This window comes from Neopelma chrysocephalum, unplaced genomic scaffold (assembly GCF_003984885.1).
Source record: "Neopelma chrysocephalum unplaced genomic scaffold, ASM398488v2 Primary Assembly neopelma1_147, whole genome shotgun sequence".
NCBI lineage: Eukaryota > Metazoa > Chordata > Aves > Passeriformes > Pipridae > Neopelma > Neopelma chrysocephalum.
Genome location: NW_020897809.1, coordinates 6,831,494 through 6,848,596, shown reverse-complemented (window position 1 = coordinate 6,848,596; position 17,103 = coordinate 6,831,494). Strand labels below are relative to the sequence as shown.

At 49.9% G+C, this 17,103-nt stretch overlaps 1 protein-coding gene across 4 annotated transcripts in view; it reads right to left on the bottom strand.

Annotated features, from left to right (window-relative positions):
• Positions 1-2,347: 2,347 nt before the first annotated feature.
• PLXNA1 (plexin A1) overlaps positions 2,348-17,103 on the bottom strand; it is a 119,652-nt gene continuing 104,896 nt past the window's right edge. For all 4 annotated transcript variants that reach the window (XM_027700473.1, XM_027700476.1, XM_027700474.1 and 1 more), the window contains exons 28-32: positions 16,239-16,429; positions 15,201-15,370; positions 13,285-13,497; positions 10,095-10,245; positions 2,348-6,739 (exon numbers count right to left, since the gene is read on the bottom strand). In XM_027700473.1, the coding sequence (XP_027556274.1) occupies positions 6,644-6,739; positions 10,095-10,245; positions 13,285-13,497; positions 15,201-15,370; positions 16,239-16,429 (821 nt within the window). In that variant the 3' untranslated portion in view covers positions 2,348-6,643. The remainder of the gene's footprint in view (positions 6,740-10,094; positions 10,246-13,284; positions 13,498-15,200; positions 15,371-16,238; positions 16,430-17,103) is intronic.

Sequence of the window (17,103 nt, the reverse complement as noted above, 5' to 3'; positions counted from 1 at the left end):
CCCACATGGGTGCCCTGGAACGTGCCACTCACCTGGAGCCTGAGTTTGGGTGAGGCAAGGGGGCTTCCAAAACCCCCAGGTCAGCCAGGGAGGCCGCAGGGAGAGGGGCTGCCTCCACCACCAAGCCCCAGCCAGCTCCAGACATGCGGTGGCTTCTGCAGATTTGCTGGATTACCGCCGTCTCAGGCGGCAGTGGTGTATGTTATTGCTGGAAGGTTCACATTTTATCATTTAATCAAATAAAGTGCATTTGTGGATTACACAATCATTTCCAGGCCTTGATAATCTTTTTCTGCTTAGCTCTGCACTAGGGCTGAGGAGGCAAACAAAGACATTTGTAGCTGTCGTTGAAGGCCCTGGCTTCCTGCCAGGAGCTCTTACTCCTTGGAAAAACTGGTGCAATTTGTATTGAAGAACATCCTGGCAATGGTGAAATACTAGATATTTATTTATTTGGTCAACCAGGAGGTTTTTAAGTATTTGTTCCCAGCTAAAATAACAGAACAAATATTAAGATAAAAATCCTGTCTGCAAATGGCACAGCGCCAAAGTCCAGCAAAAGGGTTTATGCGGATGAAAGCACATCCCAGAGGGGTGACAGGGTCATCCCTTTCCCTCTCTGCACCTTGACGTGGCATGTGGGTACCCTCCAGCAAGAAATTTCAACTCCAAGCTGGGGAATACCCACAGTTGTTGTCCCCAGGGAAAGCAGAGAATCCCAAAATATCCCCAGAGGAAGACAGTGATTAAGGTTGGCTCTGCTTCTTGCACCAGGTAGGAGCTGCTGCAGGCTGGAGTGTGGGGTCCCCTCCAACACATCCAGCAGGGATGTGCCACCACTGAAACCCAGCTCAACTCTTCAGGGAGAAACCCTCTCATCCCCATGCCTTGAAAAGGCCCAAAAACAAAAGAAAGTCCCAATATATGTTGGACTGAGAGCTTATTTAAATGCAGTTTCTGTACCCACCATGATGCTTACCTTCCTGATGCTCAGCTGCCACCCACTCCCACATGGCCACGAGGATCATGTTTGCAGTCACAAAACTGGGGGAGATGAGGGTCTTTTTCCCATTGCCCTCAGTTAAATCCTCCCAGAAACCTGATCAAAATTCAGTTCAATTGTTATTTTCTTAAACATTTGAAAGATTGGTAAAAGAAAACTTTGATCTTGCTTTTCTATCTTAAAAAAATAATCTTTGTTTTAATGACACTGGCTAAAATAGTGGATATTTAATATTTGCTGATGATGTTCTCACAGGAGAGAGAAAACTGCAAGAGAAAACAGGAAAAACATTCATTTTATACATATACTAAATGCAGAGAAAACATGTATTCAGTACCCACGGTACAACCAGCCCTGCAAGCCCACTCCTTCAGGAGATTGGCCCCAAGGCAGGAAGAAGCTAACAAAAGAAGAAAAAACAAAAAAGAAGCTAAATTTGTGCGATTTTGGTCTGTGTGCTGTGCAGAGCCCTGGCCCCAACCCCACACCCTGGGGATGCACTCCCAAACTCACCTCCTCCTGCCTGGGAATGTCCCCCCACACCTGGTCACCCAGCATCACTGGTCACCCCCGTGAGAATGGTGCTGTGGTGGTTGGCTGCTGCCCTGGGCTTCCTCTCCCACTGCTTTGCTTTGGGGCCCTGCACAGCCTAGAGTGCAGTTTAGAGGTACCCAGAATTACAGGGTGACAGCTTTAAAGATCAAGAGCTGGAAAAGATGAGGAGATGGAAAAAAAGACATCCTGCAGCGTCCAGAGCCCACAGAGACATGACAGCAGCATCACCTCACCACCATGGACTTCTTCCCAAGCACTTGTGCTGTCACCCCATTATGACCCTGTGGAAGGAAGGACCAGGATGTGTCCAAGAGGCAGAAGGGAAGCTGTCCCAGCCCCAGTTGGCTCCTGTGGACCCTGGCAAGCAGCAGAATAGTCAGGCAGGTATTTGCCTCTTGCAGCATAGAGGGTTCAGCTCCTCTGCCTCTGATCAGCAGCTCTGAACACTTTGAAAGGCAAAGAGTGAAATCAAACGGTTTAAAACAATTTAACGTGAGTCACCCAGGAAAGGGGCTGATGGAGAAGCCCACTCCAATCCCACACACATCAACCACCCAAATCCCCCTGTGAGCATCCAGAGCAGCCCCCACAGTTGCTTTGGAGGTGTAACAGCCACAGCTTGGGGTCCCCACATGCACCCAGCAGCCCAAAGTGATGCTGGCCCATCCCGATGCCATTTTGCATCATGCCCTCCTGGCACAGGCACAGATTTGTCCACTGCTCCCAGGAACCCAAAGGTGCTTGGTCTTCCCACCCACATCACCCCCAAAAACACAGCAAAACACCAGCTTTAGCAAAAATGTTTAATCTCTCCTTGATGCGTGTGTTTATTTACAAGTACTAAATCTGAAGAACATTAAAATAGGAAATAGCAGGATATTTACACGATCAAAGGGCGCTCGACCAGCCGCGCTGGCCTGTTGCTTCAAGTCTGAAACAATCACAGAAAGGGAATCAGGACTCCGGTGTTTGATTTTTTTTTATTCCCCATTTCATTTTTTTAAAGTACTAGAATTCTCTGCCTCTCGCTGGGTCCGCCTTAGGTTTCCCCCTGCTTTCTTAAAGGACAGCTTGTTGTGCGCTTTGGTCAGGAGCGGGTGATCCCAGGGGAGTCCTGCCACCTGTCCCCCCGCTCCCTGCCCCCAGGCTGGGGCCAGCCCTGGAGATGACACAGGGCTCCTGCTGAGGGGGACACTTCCTGGCTGCACTTTTTTTAAACCCAAACTGAAGAGAAAAGGCAATGTGAGCAGGAAGGGACCCCCTTGCTGCAGCGGTGGGGGATCAGCCTGCAAGGTCCAGCTGCCTCTGACAGCAGTGGGCAGAGCAGGAGCACCCAGAAACACAGGTTCAGGGCAGGGGATGCTTCTTTGTCTCACCCCCTTTTGGGGCATGGGTGAGACCACCAGCAAGAGGAGTCCTGCAAATGCTTCCCAGCTTCTCCCCACCTTTCCCCGTTACGAGGGAGGGTTTGATGGGGTCGGCCAGCTCGGCTCTGCCCCTCGCCAGGCTGGGGCAAGGGGGGACGGGCAGGCTGCCTGGCACGATTAAGGACGCTGGGCATCACACGAAAGGCAAAGGTAGCACCAAGAAGTGCCAGAGGCTGCGGGCAGCATTGCAATGTCCACCTTGCTGACCACCATCCTCCCTGTAAGAGGCAGCAAGGGGACCCCACGGGTGGGGGTGCTGTGGGATCCTTGGTGAAGCAAACCTCAGACACCCCAAAGCTCTCCAGGAGGAAATCAAGGGGAATTGATCCTTGGGACCACACTAAGGGCACTCAGCATCACCAGGGAGCTGGAAGAGCCAGGTCACAGCACAAGGGGAGCCCAGAAAGCACAGCCACACCATGGCACTGTTAGCATGACCTCTCCAGAAGCTTCTCCATTGCCCAAATCTTACTCAGACCAACAACAGTCAAAAAATTTGCCTGTCCCTCTAGCCTGGCCAAGGGAGCACCCACAACATTGCTGCTGGGAAAGCAACAGGCTAATAGACCCTCCACAATTACCAGTGCTTCCAGCCCTTTTTGTTGAAAAGGAAATTTTCAGGGAGATGCTCTTAAGAAACACATCTCCATCCCCTAAATCACCAACAGGGAGGTCCCACCATTCCCTGTCAATCACCACAAAAACCATGAGTTTGGCTCCCTCAACAGCAATCGAAGCTCCCCAGAATGCTCTTACCACTGCAACAGGTAGGACCCACGCCAGTCCTGGACAGACACCTCAAGGCAACCACTCCCCTTCCACCAGATCACAATGGCCACCGACGCACAGCTGCCATCCTCCAGGCGATTTCCAGGACCTTCACCAAAGCCCCCCAGGCAGCAATGCCACGAGGAAGAAGTTTTGGGCCAATCTTGCACCAAAGGGAGACACAGCCACCCTTCTGCCCCATGGCAGCAGCAGCAAACACTAGAAAAGACCCCCCCGAGGGGCCCCCAGAGGGTCCTGTCCCACCAGAGCACTCAGGGAGCTGCTGGCAGCCAGCAGTGGCCCCGGCACAGGGCGGGTGGGCACACAGCCGTCCTCTAAGGCTCTCCAAGTAACACATTTGAGATGTGAACCTCTGAAGTCTTTCTTTTTGCTGTTTCTTTTTTTTCTCTTTTGGACAAGAAAGTGACAAATTAATTTCAAACAAAAAAGAAAATAGATAACAGGTCTAAACAAACCTCTAATATTCAACACTTGCAGTTTTTTTGTTTTATGGGTTTTTTTCTTCTGTTTCTTAAAAAGATCAACTCAGACTAAAATCTAGCACAGTCATGCAACAGCCCACAGCTCTCAGAAATCCAGCGACAGCTCATGGTTCGTAGGTTTGGGAAACAATTATTAAATCCTTTTCAAACATAGTTTTGCTGTTGTGGTTGGGTTTTTTTGTCGTTTTTTTTTTTCTTTTTCTTTTTTTTAAATCAGCATCTTCTCTCCTTTCCCTCCTTACTAAAACAAAACAAAACCAAACAAAATTACAACATAATGAGAGATGTGCAGGCTTCAAACAATTGTTCTGCATGGTGAGAAAGGCTTGGAAGTTCCTTCCAGACCATTTGGTATCCTTTTTTTATCTTTTTTTTTTTGCAGTTGTCATTTGTTTTGTTTTAACTGGCTGTGTAAATTCATCTTGTATTTATATCGGTTCGATTCTCCTTCAGTTAACTATACAGCACCCCACTGGGGCACGAGAATTAGATTGTAACCACATATATATATATACACACTTTTATTATTTTTTTTTAATTAAAAACTTCATTATTTCTCCCTCTCCCCCCCTTAACTTGCGATTTAAGAGAACGGACAGAAATCAGCTGGGCTTCTTTCCACTTGGATTTTGACAGCCACCCGCTCCTGGCAGAGTGTGGCCCCATGTGCTGTGGCCTGGGCAGCGACGGGAGCTCTCAATACAGAAAAGGAAAGGGTTCTGCTCATTTTTTTGGAAGTTTTTGGTCTCCTGCTGCCTTTCCAGGCAGCATTCAGCACCTTTTCATCTCTGGAAAGCACAAACCCGCGAGGAACTGACATTTCGAAGGGGGTAGCCGAGGGAGAGACCTCAGGTCTCCAATGAAGCCCCTGTCGGGGCACAGGCAGCAGGGGGAAGATGGGGTGACAGCAAGGAAAGAAAGGGGGAGAAAGAAGGAAAAGATAGAGAAAGAAAGGTCAATCTTGGGTGGAAGGTCCTGCACACATTTGGGCTTCCCAGCTGGAAGATTGGGCAACAGCCTCGTTGCAGCCATCATCCCAGTCCCTCCATGGGCTGGTAACCCAGTGGGGTTTGCTGGGGGGATCCTGGTCAGGAAGTGCAGAGAATCTGCCTCCCCTTTCCCCAAGGATCTGGTCTCTTCCCTTACATCAGCACAAAGATGTGATGGGGGAAAAACAAACATAAAGGGGCTTTGTTAAGGCTGCTCCAGTGCCAGGGAATCCATCCCAAAAAGCCAGGTTGGCTCTCCACCAACCCTCCTGACAGCAGGAGCCCCTGCAACTATCCTCTACCCTGCATCATCCCAGGACAGGCAGGAGCAGGTAGTACTGCCCAGACCACCCCATGGCCACCAAACTAGAAAAACAAGGACAAGCTCAACAAAACACCGACCATCCCTCAGCAACCCCTCAGGCAAAAAAACCCCCGAGCCTTGGGATCTCCCTTCCTCTCTGATTGTGACCTCCAGAACCACTCAGCAGCATTTAAATAACAGCATCTATTCAGCTAACAAAACTCCCACCTTTTTTTTTTCTTCAATTTTTTTTCGCACTAAACAACATTCAAATAAAACATGGCACAGAACATATTTTAGAAATATCAAAGCTCAGGGATTTCTCCCTTTCCTGCCCACCCCTACTGCTCCCACCCCCAAATCTCCCCAGCATCAGTCCTTGAGCTTATCTTTTAAAACCATTTTTGTTAGTTCATTGCAAAAAATTTAGAATATTTTCCCCTCCCATTTTTTGTTATAATTTTTTCCTTTAAATTAAAAATTTTGTTTCTCTTGTGTAAATTGTGCAAATATAGCAGTTAACACTAGTGGCAGAAGGCCAGAGAGAGAGAGACAGAAGGGGGAAGAGACAGAAAAAGAGAGAGGAGGAGGAGGAGAGGGGGTGGACAGCTGGGGGGAAGGAAGGGAGAGCAAGTCAAGTACAGTAAAAATAGGAGCCCACCCACCCTCCCTTCACCAAAGTAACAACAACATCCAAACGCCATCCTAGAAAGCCCCGCGGTCCCGACCCTCCTTCCTTGTGGGCTCAGGGGCTCTGCCCAGGCAAGGGATGCCCAGCAGGTCCATGGGGCAGGCGACCCCCCTTCTCCTCCGCCCGGCATCGCCTCTGCAAGGTCCCTGCTTCATCCCGGTTGGACTGGGGGGGTTTGTTTGTGGGTCAGGGAGTTCTATCGACGTTGCTGCTGCCGTCGGGATTTGTTTGCAGTTCTTTCCGCTAAAGCGCGAGGTTTCCTTGTTTGTTCGTGGGAAGCGTGCGGAGGCTCCCGCGGGTCCGGCCGGTCCCAGCCCCAAAGTCTTGTGCCCGCGGCTGCTGCTGGCCGGCCCTCCCTCCTGCCGCCTCCGCTGCCCGGGACGCTGGCACCGCCGCCGCCTTCTCAGCTGCTTAAGGCCATTGTGTCGATCGCCTGCTCCAGCTTACTCCTCAGCCGCTGCCTCCGGGCCTGCTCGTCCTTCTCCAATGCAGCTAAAATCTAGGGAGAGAGGGGAGAAGAGAGGGTGAGTAGATGCCCACCTACCCAAAGCGGCTCCTTGTTGCCTGCTGGCTCTTTGACAGCGTCAGGGCATGGGGTTGTGGCCCCACGGGAAGCAGCGCACGTTCGTTCTTGTCCCCAGTGGAGCCAGGAAGGGCCAAAGGAGGTGTGAGATGGAGGACATGGTTCTGAGTGGTGCCACCCCACAGATCGAGGTCACTGGGGCCCCCAAGGGACTACAGTAACACCAGGGACCTGCCTGACACTAACAAGAAGGCAACTTGCATGTGGGGAAGTGAAGAAAACATTGGAGGGTGAACCCCAAACCCAAGCAAACACCATGTCTGTGACTTAACAGTCCTTTAATGCCTTAGGGTTGTGTTTCAGAGACCACAATCAAGCCAAGAACTAGTTCCATGAGCACAAAAAAACGAAATCCACACAGCTTCAGCTACCCAAAGTGGTAAAACCCTGCTCATCTCTTCCCCACGGTGGACAACTGGAGTGATGGAGGGGGACATCAGACACATGCACCAGCATGGGAGTCCTCAGTCCTGTTCAAGGGGTGCACCCACACACACTTGAGCATGACGTTCCTCCCTTGAAATCCTATTTCTCTAAATAAGCTGCTGGCCATGACGACAGATCGCAGGGTGGAGGGATGGTCTCCTGCCCTGGGCTGGATGTGGCTGTGCCCCCAGGGCTGGGGAAGGACGGGCAGCAGCAGAAGGGTGGAGGACGAGGCTCAGAGTGGGGAGAAGGGAGTAATGAAGTGTAAAACGAAGGGGCAGTTGCCCTCCCAGCAGCCAGGAGTCTCGTCTCACTAACATCATGCCAGCAGAGCAGAAAAGCTGATTTAAAAAAACAAACCTGACAGAAATCTCATCTCCTTGGGTGAGCTAGTTGAGAGAGCAAATTTTTTGCAATTAAATATCAAGGCATCCATCAAAGGGGACTTGATTAACCATTTCATTGGCTGCATAATTGGAAACAAACTGTTGTATAATTAATAGACTTACTAGGAGGCAGGCAAAGTCCATCAGGAGCCCTACAGGTAACTTCTTAATGGGGAATCAGCTCCTTTTGATTAAGAGCTGCTGCAGCGCTGGCAAGTTGTGAAGCAGTGGGCAGGGCGTGCTGAGCAGCACCCACCACACTGCCACAACCAGCCTCTGCCCACCAACACGCCGGTTCTGCCCCAGGCTTTCTGGGGCAGGACCAGGCTGGCCCCTGTCTCCTGGGGCAATAAGAGATGCCTGAAGGGGAATCTCTTCCCAAAAGAAAAGGAAAGCTGCATCTCAGCACTGGCGTCAGCTCCCGAGGAGGGGAAAATTCACTAGCAAGACCTGGGCACATTTGATTTACCACCACTAGCAGCAACAACCCAGGGCAGCAGCTGGACTGGCAAGAACTCATAGATTCTGCCACAAACCTGCTACTGGGGACACTCCTCCCCATCAATCTCCATAGAAGCTCTCAGCCCTCACGCTACACACTGAGCAAAATACCTACAATGACAGTCACGCAGAAACCAAAACCCCACATGCCTGAAAGGTGTCCGAGCTGGAGCCAAATGAGCTTGGTCTGAGAGTGGAAGAGGAGCCTATTCCCCCTGCCTGCCTCCTCTGCCTCTCCCAAAAAGAGACCTGTGTATCCTGGGATGCTGAGGTGTCAAAAGATTCCCAAACTGCCCACACATTTATCTGCTCATCTTATCTCAGCCTCACGGAAACAATGCAGTCAAAGAAAACATGTGATGAGCGTAGAGAGACCCAGGTTTGTCACCTGCTGTAAGGAGCCAGGACCACTGATTACCAAGATGCAAGTACCCAAATGAAAATTAATTATGATTTTCATTTACAGCCAATGACAGCATATTATTGCACTGAACAACAGGAAAAATTATTCTCTCCCATTTTGCATCAAAGAGGGTGCAATCGGGCTGCATATAATTGTGCTTAATGAATGAAAACAAACAAAGGGAACAGCTGCGATTTATTAATCCCATTACAAATAATAAAAGAAGTTCCTGAGAGCTGCGAACACACTTGTGATGCTTGTAGAGCAGGCAACAGCAAGACACTCAACAGATGTCAGACTGCCATTAGTGTACAAGAAGAGGGCCCGAACCCCTAAAGAGCAGCTCATTAATGCCACGTGGTCCCCTCACACAAACCCCTCCCTGCTCTCACCCAGGGCTTGGGGGACTTAGGGCTTGGGGTACTTTCAACCTGGAGAAAGCAAGCGCTTAATGATGGCTGAGGAATGACGGCTGTCCCACAGCAGATCTTCATGGACGACTCATCACCCAGAGCTACGGAGGCCTCCTGGATGTGCCATCAGAAGTAGTTTAACGAGCAGCATAAAGGTCCCACCGGTGTGGTCACCAGTACATGGTCACCATCTGCATGGTGACAACCACACAGTACCTTCCCAAGAACCAGGGTTTCTTTCCATCCCTGTAGGAAAGCCAGGACCTCCTCCTCCCTCCTGTAGAGCACCTGGCTCCACAGGCCTTTGGCCACCATGATCCCAGTGCTGACCTTAAACCCTGAGGCCAGGTCTGCTACAACCTGCCTGTGGACTCCCTAAATTCACACCTCAAAGAGGCTCTGGGAGAAGCCTCTCAGGACTCTTGCATGGTACAACAGGGATCCCAGTTCCTTTCCTGTCTTTCTCCAAGTGGGGAAATGTTCTGGTACTCTGTCACCTAAATAAGCCACCATTCAAACATAGTCATCAAACCCCTTTATGGGGACAATAAAACCTGTACTATCATGCTATATGTATAAATCCATATTTTACTGTAGTTACATATTTTATTGCTTTAATAAGATGTGGAGTGTAGATCTGAACAACGCTTTAAGAAATTAATTTGTATAAATTACAACAGAGGGGTTTTAAACCATCCTTTACTGACATTCACAAAACAAGCACTGACGAGACCACCATGTCCTCTAGCTTCCCTGGAGACTGGAGCTAAACACCACTTGTACAGTTCCACAGTGCTGATACCTCCCTCCATGGTGCCCGATTGGTGTCAGTGGATAGGGGACGCATGCTGAGATAATGTCACAAAGTCTGCAGCCTCATGGAGCTCGTGTGCCAAATGTGTAGAAGAACAGGTGTTTCCCACATTACTCACTGCAGAAAATGTGGGGAATGAAGCGCTGCCTACCCCAGCATCTGCCTTCAGGACTCCCAAACCTTTCCTTCTCCACCAGCTCAAGCATAAATATGGACTACGTTACTATCCTGCATTTCATGGTGTGTTTTTCTATAAGGAAAAGCAGGGGACTGCAGAAACAAGGACAAAGTTGCAGCCCAGGCCTGACTCCGCATTGCCACATCTTACCTCGTCCTTGTACTTGGTGATGTAGGAATAGATCTCGTGCAGCGCGCTCATACTGTTGAACTGGCTGAGGTGTAACCGCGACTGCTCCGCCAGGTACGCACTCATGTCCTGGTCACTGATCGCTGGCATTTTAGCTATATCTGCATAATATCTGCAAGGCAGGAACAGAAGAGTGGGTCAGAGATAGGGATGGGCAGGAAAGGATGTGTCCCTGCTGCAATGCTTGCTGAGAACAGCCACTGCAGAGGCAAGTGAAGAGCATCTTGCCTCCAAGCGGTGACATACCATGATCACCCATTATAACACTGTTGCTCAACAAGAGGTCTCTGAGCACTCCATGGAGCAGTCAGCATCATTAGAACGTGCTCCTGATGGAACAGCACCCAGCCCAGTCAAGTCCAACTTCTCTTACCATGCTGGGAAGCCCAGAGATGCTGCTCTGAGGGATTTCCCAACCTCTCCTAAACTACACATTTTTCCTCCTTCCCATTCCATTGGCACGTTTAGCCACCAAACTACATACACCAGGACCCTCCACACCTGCAGCAACACTCAAGGCTTTGTTACCACTCTCCTAAGGTCACTGTGTAGCTAACAGTGCCCCTTTGCTTTCCATTAAATACTAGGGGTGTGAGCACAAGACAAGGTCACATCCTGCCCTTGCAGCAATACATGCATGGTGGTAGTGGAAAAACAAAATACCCAACAGGATGTTCATCACAACCCAGAGAGATCAAAGCTGCGGCAACCCATTGTAGAAGGAGGGTTACACCAAGCAGATGCACCAGTGGACTGGCTGTTGAGGTCCTTTTGGAAACCAGGGTTGTGTCCTCAGGCCTCATTTAAAAAGAAACCCTACCCACAGCAAACAAGCCCCGGCTGCTCCCACCACCTGGAAATACAGAGTGCCAGTCTCTCCCAGGTTTGCTGTACTCCTCACGATTCCTCACTCAGTGAAGTTTCTGGTACAGTGATTAGCATCATTAGTGTCATCAGCTGAATGCTGAGATGGAACACGGCTGAAGCACTTGGATAGGAGCAGATGGCAGCAAGACCACTTGAGGAGATGAATATGAGGATCCACTCCATCCCACAGAACTGAACTCAGCTAGTGATAAACTACTTGGGCAGTTTCTACAAAGGGGCTCATTCACACCCAGGAAATGATGCAAGAGAATTTTTAGACGCTGCCAGGAGAGCAGTGACCTGAGGTGAGGACCTCTGACAAAACTAGGCATCTGCTACACCCCTAGAGAGATCACCCCAGAGTGGCGTCTCCTAGAGCAGCAGTTTTATATTCCAGGTTTTATCATGACACGCAGGATGGGAGGAAACCATCATTTTTCAATACAAGTGTGCACGGTTTGTGTGGACCAAGATTCCAGTCATACCTACCATTTCCAGAGGACACCTAATGCGCCACGACTCCAGCAGCAAGATCCCTTGGGTTTCCCCAGGTTCACTGCCTCCTAAGCCCGTCACTGTGCTGTTCCTGCCTCAGACTGGCAGGATGCCCTGTTTTCAGCTGGTGCCTGAACCACGGCAGCAGACAGACCTGCAGGTGGGACTATCAGTCCCACTCAGTCACCCTCGCACCACTCCCCCGTCCCACCTCTGCAAAGCTTTGTGAAGACAACCATGCCAAAAGCCAGAAATGCTGATTATGCCATAATTCCCTGTAGAGGAGCAGTAGAAGATGTAGTCACCCCCTGCACAGGACATCTCTGCCCCTTGCTCAGCTGCCTCTGGGACCATTCCAGAGGTAAGTGATGGCAGGAACATCTGTCACCAATGAGATCTCCCACTTCCTCCCCAGGGACGCAGCATGCGTAGACCAATGTTTAACTCTGGAATGGTTTTATACCTTTTTTCCTCCGGGCACACACACACAGCTGAATATTTTTGTCATAGAGATGGCAAGGTCAGAGAAATTCACCTTATGAAGCTTGTGATGTTCCTACGGGACCCCACTCCAAAGACCCATCCAGCCCCATACAAAGAACTTCCTCCTATTACAATGCAGCTCAACTCTCATCTCAGCCATCGTATTTCAGGGGCATCGTCTCTTCTGATCCAAGCCCTATCTTCCTCAAGGGAAGAAGCCTGTCTTTGTAACTGCCTGCAAAGCACCAGGCATGCCAATGGCATGACAAAAATATCTGTGTACAAGCAAGTATCCAAATGATGATTTATGCTACAAAGTCCCATCCTTACAAACTAGAGAATATGATGTTTATTGTTGCCTGGACATCTTTCATTTGGTTCATTCTGTATTTGGTCAAGATGCTGAAAAAAGGAAGGGTACTCAGTTAAGGAAAAAAAGAAAAAAAAGGCACCATCTTTAGCCCAGCACATCACCACAAGGGAAAAGTTGCATCGGCAACCTGCAGTCTGCCATTTTTTAAGTTTTATGAAGTTCCCCTTCACAAGATGGCAACATTTTAACAGTAGTTCTATTTGGAGAGCTTTGGAGGACATCTAGGTTTCTCTCCCAAAAGGATAAAGCTAAACACAGCATTATGCCTGAGTGCATCAATTTGCAATCAGTAGCATTCAAACCCTGCACCTTTAACACTGCATTAATTCAGCGGGACAGGGGGATGTCTCTCATCAGCTCAACAGGGAAGGTGGAGGGTGTCAAAAGGAGTCAGGGGACCTGCTCCTCTCCCTGCTCCTCAGCACAGAGACAGCAGCCTGAGCACTGCCTCAGAGCATGTACTCTCATCAGGATCCCAGGTGACATGTACTGACAGATGAGAGAAGGGAAATGATAATTTTCAAGCATTTCAGCAAAACCTGCATGTATTGTCATGGTACGAAAAAGGCACTTCTCTAGTCCAAGGCTGACTTTTCATTGCTCTTCGAAAGCAATCAAGGGAGGTGTTGGTAATTCCCTAGCACAGACCAAGTTTTTACAACAGAAAACATTAGACAACCTAAAAGTGGAGGTTGCTTTTAGCAACCCTTAAGCAAGTCATAAATGGCTCTGTCAAACAGGCATTGGAAACTCATTTCAGGAGACAATCATGAGAAAGCATCAACAACGGGATCACCTTCCACAAGTGTTAGTACAGTCCTTCTTCAGACAGTTGCCAAGAGGAGCCCTCCCAACAACACAAGTCCCTACATTCACGAACATCCATTGTAATTCCCCCAGGTGAAGCAAGGAGCTGTTGCCAAGTCTACTCACCTTTCTACCCAGCTCTTGTAGTTGGGGATGTCCTTGGCGTACAGTAGTTTGTTGGAGGGAGAGTCTTTTCCTAGCTTGTGCTCAGAAGTTGAGCAGGAGTCCATGAATGTCTGAGCCACCACGGATAGGCAGGCATCAGTAATACTGTTCTTGTGAATGTCGAACACAAACTGGGGGTTCTTAATCACATTCACCCAAAAACGTAGAGGTAGACTGAGGGATGAAGGAAACAGGAGTCAGCACCTGAATCAAGCCCTGCAGGGCAGCTGGCACATACATGCAACTTCAGTCGTGGAGAACGAGCTCCCCATGACCCAGAACTGGGTAGGTTGCTTTTCCCAGCACTCCAGGGATGCAAATATCCTTGGTAAATGGCCCTTCCCTTCTGCCCAACCCCACAAGGCCACAGTTCTCCGTGAAAAGGTTCCTCAGCACTGCCAACATCTCCGAAGGCAAACCAGGGCAGTGCAGATCTGTGGTTTCTCCAAGGATCCACTCACACCGAAGAGACCTTGCTGAGCCCGTGGGTTTAACCAACCACGGTCCCCTTCTCTCACATCAATAATCCCTTCGAAGGCACTGTGTGGCATTTCACACATCTCCCTGTGTCGGAGGAGGGAGTTAACTGGACTCCTCAAGGGACTCATTAGCACATTTAACACCAGAGGAGAATTTAGGCAGCCTCAGATGCTGGAAATAAAGCTCTCAGCTGTAAAGGTGAGAGTGGGTCTTCTGGTGAGCCACTGACTGGATGTTTCCTGCATACTGACACACATGCCACCCTCCATGGCACTGTTTCCCAATCCTGCTGTCCCTCTCCTCTCCCAGGAGCATCTCAAGCCTCCCCCATCAGAAAGCCTCTCCGCTCTGTCATCCCCCAGCACCTACACTCAGCAAATGCTTTTATCTAAGACAAAACACACTTCGTTCCCCAGGACTTTCCTAATGAGGGTACTGGGTGCATGTACATATTTCATTTGTGAAGGGAATGGCCTGGAGAAATTAGCTCCACACGTCGAATTAGCGCCCAGAGATAAGCACAGGCATTAGTATGCAGGAGCCTTCGTGCCCAGCCCCTGAAGAGCGGGGCTTTTTTTTTCCTCCCTTGCCTTTCACTCCTTCTTTTAATATAGGAAGCCGAGTTATAAATCAGTTCCAAGCACTTCCGCGCTCTCACATCTCCATTTAAAAATGTTTCTTTTCCTGCCCTGCTAATTGCAAACAGTTACCGAACTACACAAAAGCAATTTGGCTGCCATTTAACAAATGCCAGACATGGGAACTTACGTACCCGTCTCCAGTCATGGCAAGATCAGAGAGATAAAATCAGTGAGGCAGCAGAAATGAAAAATGCCAAGGGGGGCTGCAGAGCCAACGCCTGCTGGAGCCCCCGCCCCAGCACGACACCCAGGGAGGGCTCATCAGCTGCTCCACCCTGCTTTTCAGCCAGTGATTAGCAGAGCCGAGGGGCTGGCTCTGAGGGCAAGGTTAGGGAGGATGTGTACTCGGCTTTCTGCTTTGTTAAGGCACGCTCGGCTGAGTGACAGGAAGGAGTGTGGAAACACCTTCAGGACAGCGGTGATGAGAACTGGGACTGGCATCCCCAGAGGAGCCCGGAGGATGGAGAAGGCCAAGGTGAGATGGAAACAGAGCTGCTGTGGTCCTCAGCAACTGCAGCCGTCAGGGGGAGCGTGGTGCCTGGGATTTGGGGATGGAAGGGCTGAGGGAGAATTGCATTCCTGGGATTTTTTCTGACGAAGGAAGGCATGCAAAGGATTTACCCACACCTGAAATACAGATATATGGGCCTCCCTTGTCCTGGATCATTTCCAGGTACGTATTTCTGCTCCCTGTGGGAGGGATTGGACACTGTGATATTGTTAGATCCCCCCCATCCCACTGTCCCTCTCCATTACCAGTTACTCTTCCAGGTGTGCCTGACATCATAATCATTGATCTGATGCTTATCAGCCTGTTCATCCAGGAAATCAAACATGTATTTGATGGCGAGGGGCAGCGCGCTCCCACGGTGAGCTGTGCTGAAGATGGTCTCAAACAGGTCATCCACGAATTTCTGCAAAGTGCCCTGAAGAGGAGAAAGAGAGAAGGGCTGCTCAGCAACACCCATCACCAACAGAGAGATGTGTCTTTAACTAAACCTCTAAACCAATTTCACTTCTATTCCTACACCTGGAATAGCAGCACAATACAGTCTGTGTAACCCTATTGGTTCTCAGTGATTTATACTGGAAAATAAACACTGCAATGATGAGGTGTCTCATTCACTGTATGATCTGCAATGCTAAAAGCATACGAATAAAAACACCATACAGAGCAAAAACCAAGTGAATGTGGTCTTTTTTGGGTCCCATTAGGATAACCAAGAACTGACAATAGACATCACCAAAAAAGCGCTTGTCCCACGAGGCAGGGAACCAAGTCGCTGAGCCCAGTCTCTGCAATCCTGAGCCAGTATCTTCAGCACAGCCCTCTGATCCTCTCTAGGAACATCTCAGACACATAGCACCCACTCAGCACTGGAAAAGGTTTGTATGTACTGAACCAAGGGGAACCTGCTGTGAGGCCAAGTGCCCAGGGTAATTACCCTTCCCACATCACCAATTCTGCACTTTTATCCCAAACACCAAAGAAGATGAAGTACCTGTCCCAGGGCATCTCTGCTTTGCAGACCAGCAGCTGCTCACAGATACAAAACCACCAAAGGGTGCAAAAAGCAAATAGGAATATCCACTCAAGGGATATTCACCGAAGGTTTTGACGCACAAAACCATCATCTCCAGCTCAGGAAAGAGACTAACAGAGCAGCTCCTCCTGTGCGGGAGCAGGCAACTAATAAAAAAGCAGCACTTACCACTTTCGGACAATGCAAATCACTACCCTTCCCCACCCAGATTTCAAAAGCCAGGCAGCAGCTCTGTGCCTCCGGACCATACCTTGGTGGCTAACAGACGGGTCAGGTAGATTTCTGAGACCATCTTGCTGCCCCGGTCGCCCTCCCGCTGGTCCATGTGGTCATGGTTTTTCACCAGGTGCCAGAGCTTGGTGCCGCTCTCCAGGTCAGGGGTGATCATGGGGGTCCGTGAGCGCAAGCTGTCGGGGCTGCTGGCTGTCCTCAGCATGCTCTCTGCAAGCACCAAGCAGAGGAGGATGCTCATACCCTGCCCACCTCTGCCTTGCCACCAGCCCCACTACTCCCCTTCCCTCCACAGAAGCTTTGGGATCCAGCCTCTGCAGCCACCATGGATCGGGAGCTCTGCTGGGACCATCCTCACAGCCTGCTGGGCCACATGCAAGCCTGTCTGATATACAGGGGCCAGAAACACTGTGGAAGGAATTTTTTAGAGTCCTGTCTTGCTCCCAGCACAGAAGTGGCAGGACCACAGATGCCTCCTGCGTCAGTCTGAGCTGACCGCACTATTCCCTTCCAAACCAAGGCTGAAGTACACCTGCCAGCATATTCACTGCAGTCTTCAACTCTGCTCTTTTAAGTGCTAAGTGCCTCTGTGCCTATTTTAATTAGATTTCAGGGGAATAAAAGGGAAGGGATCCCTTAACAGCAGCAATCTTACACGTGTCTTTCTCCCCTGAGTCTGAAACACTGCAAAGAGAGATGGCTCTGGGCACATCTTCTCCATCTCCAACACCAGAATAAATAGGATGGTGCAGGAGAGCTGGGAGTTTGGAGGACTTTGTTCACATGAGTCACAGTTACAGTCACTTGCCCTGTGCCTTGGTCTGCACGCCCAGCCCAGTGCCAGCTCCCCTGCCAGCCCAGTGCCAGCTCCCCTGCCAGCCCAG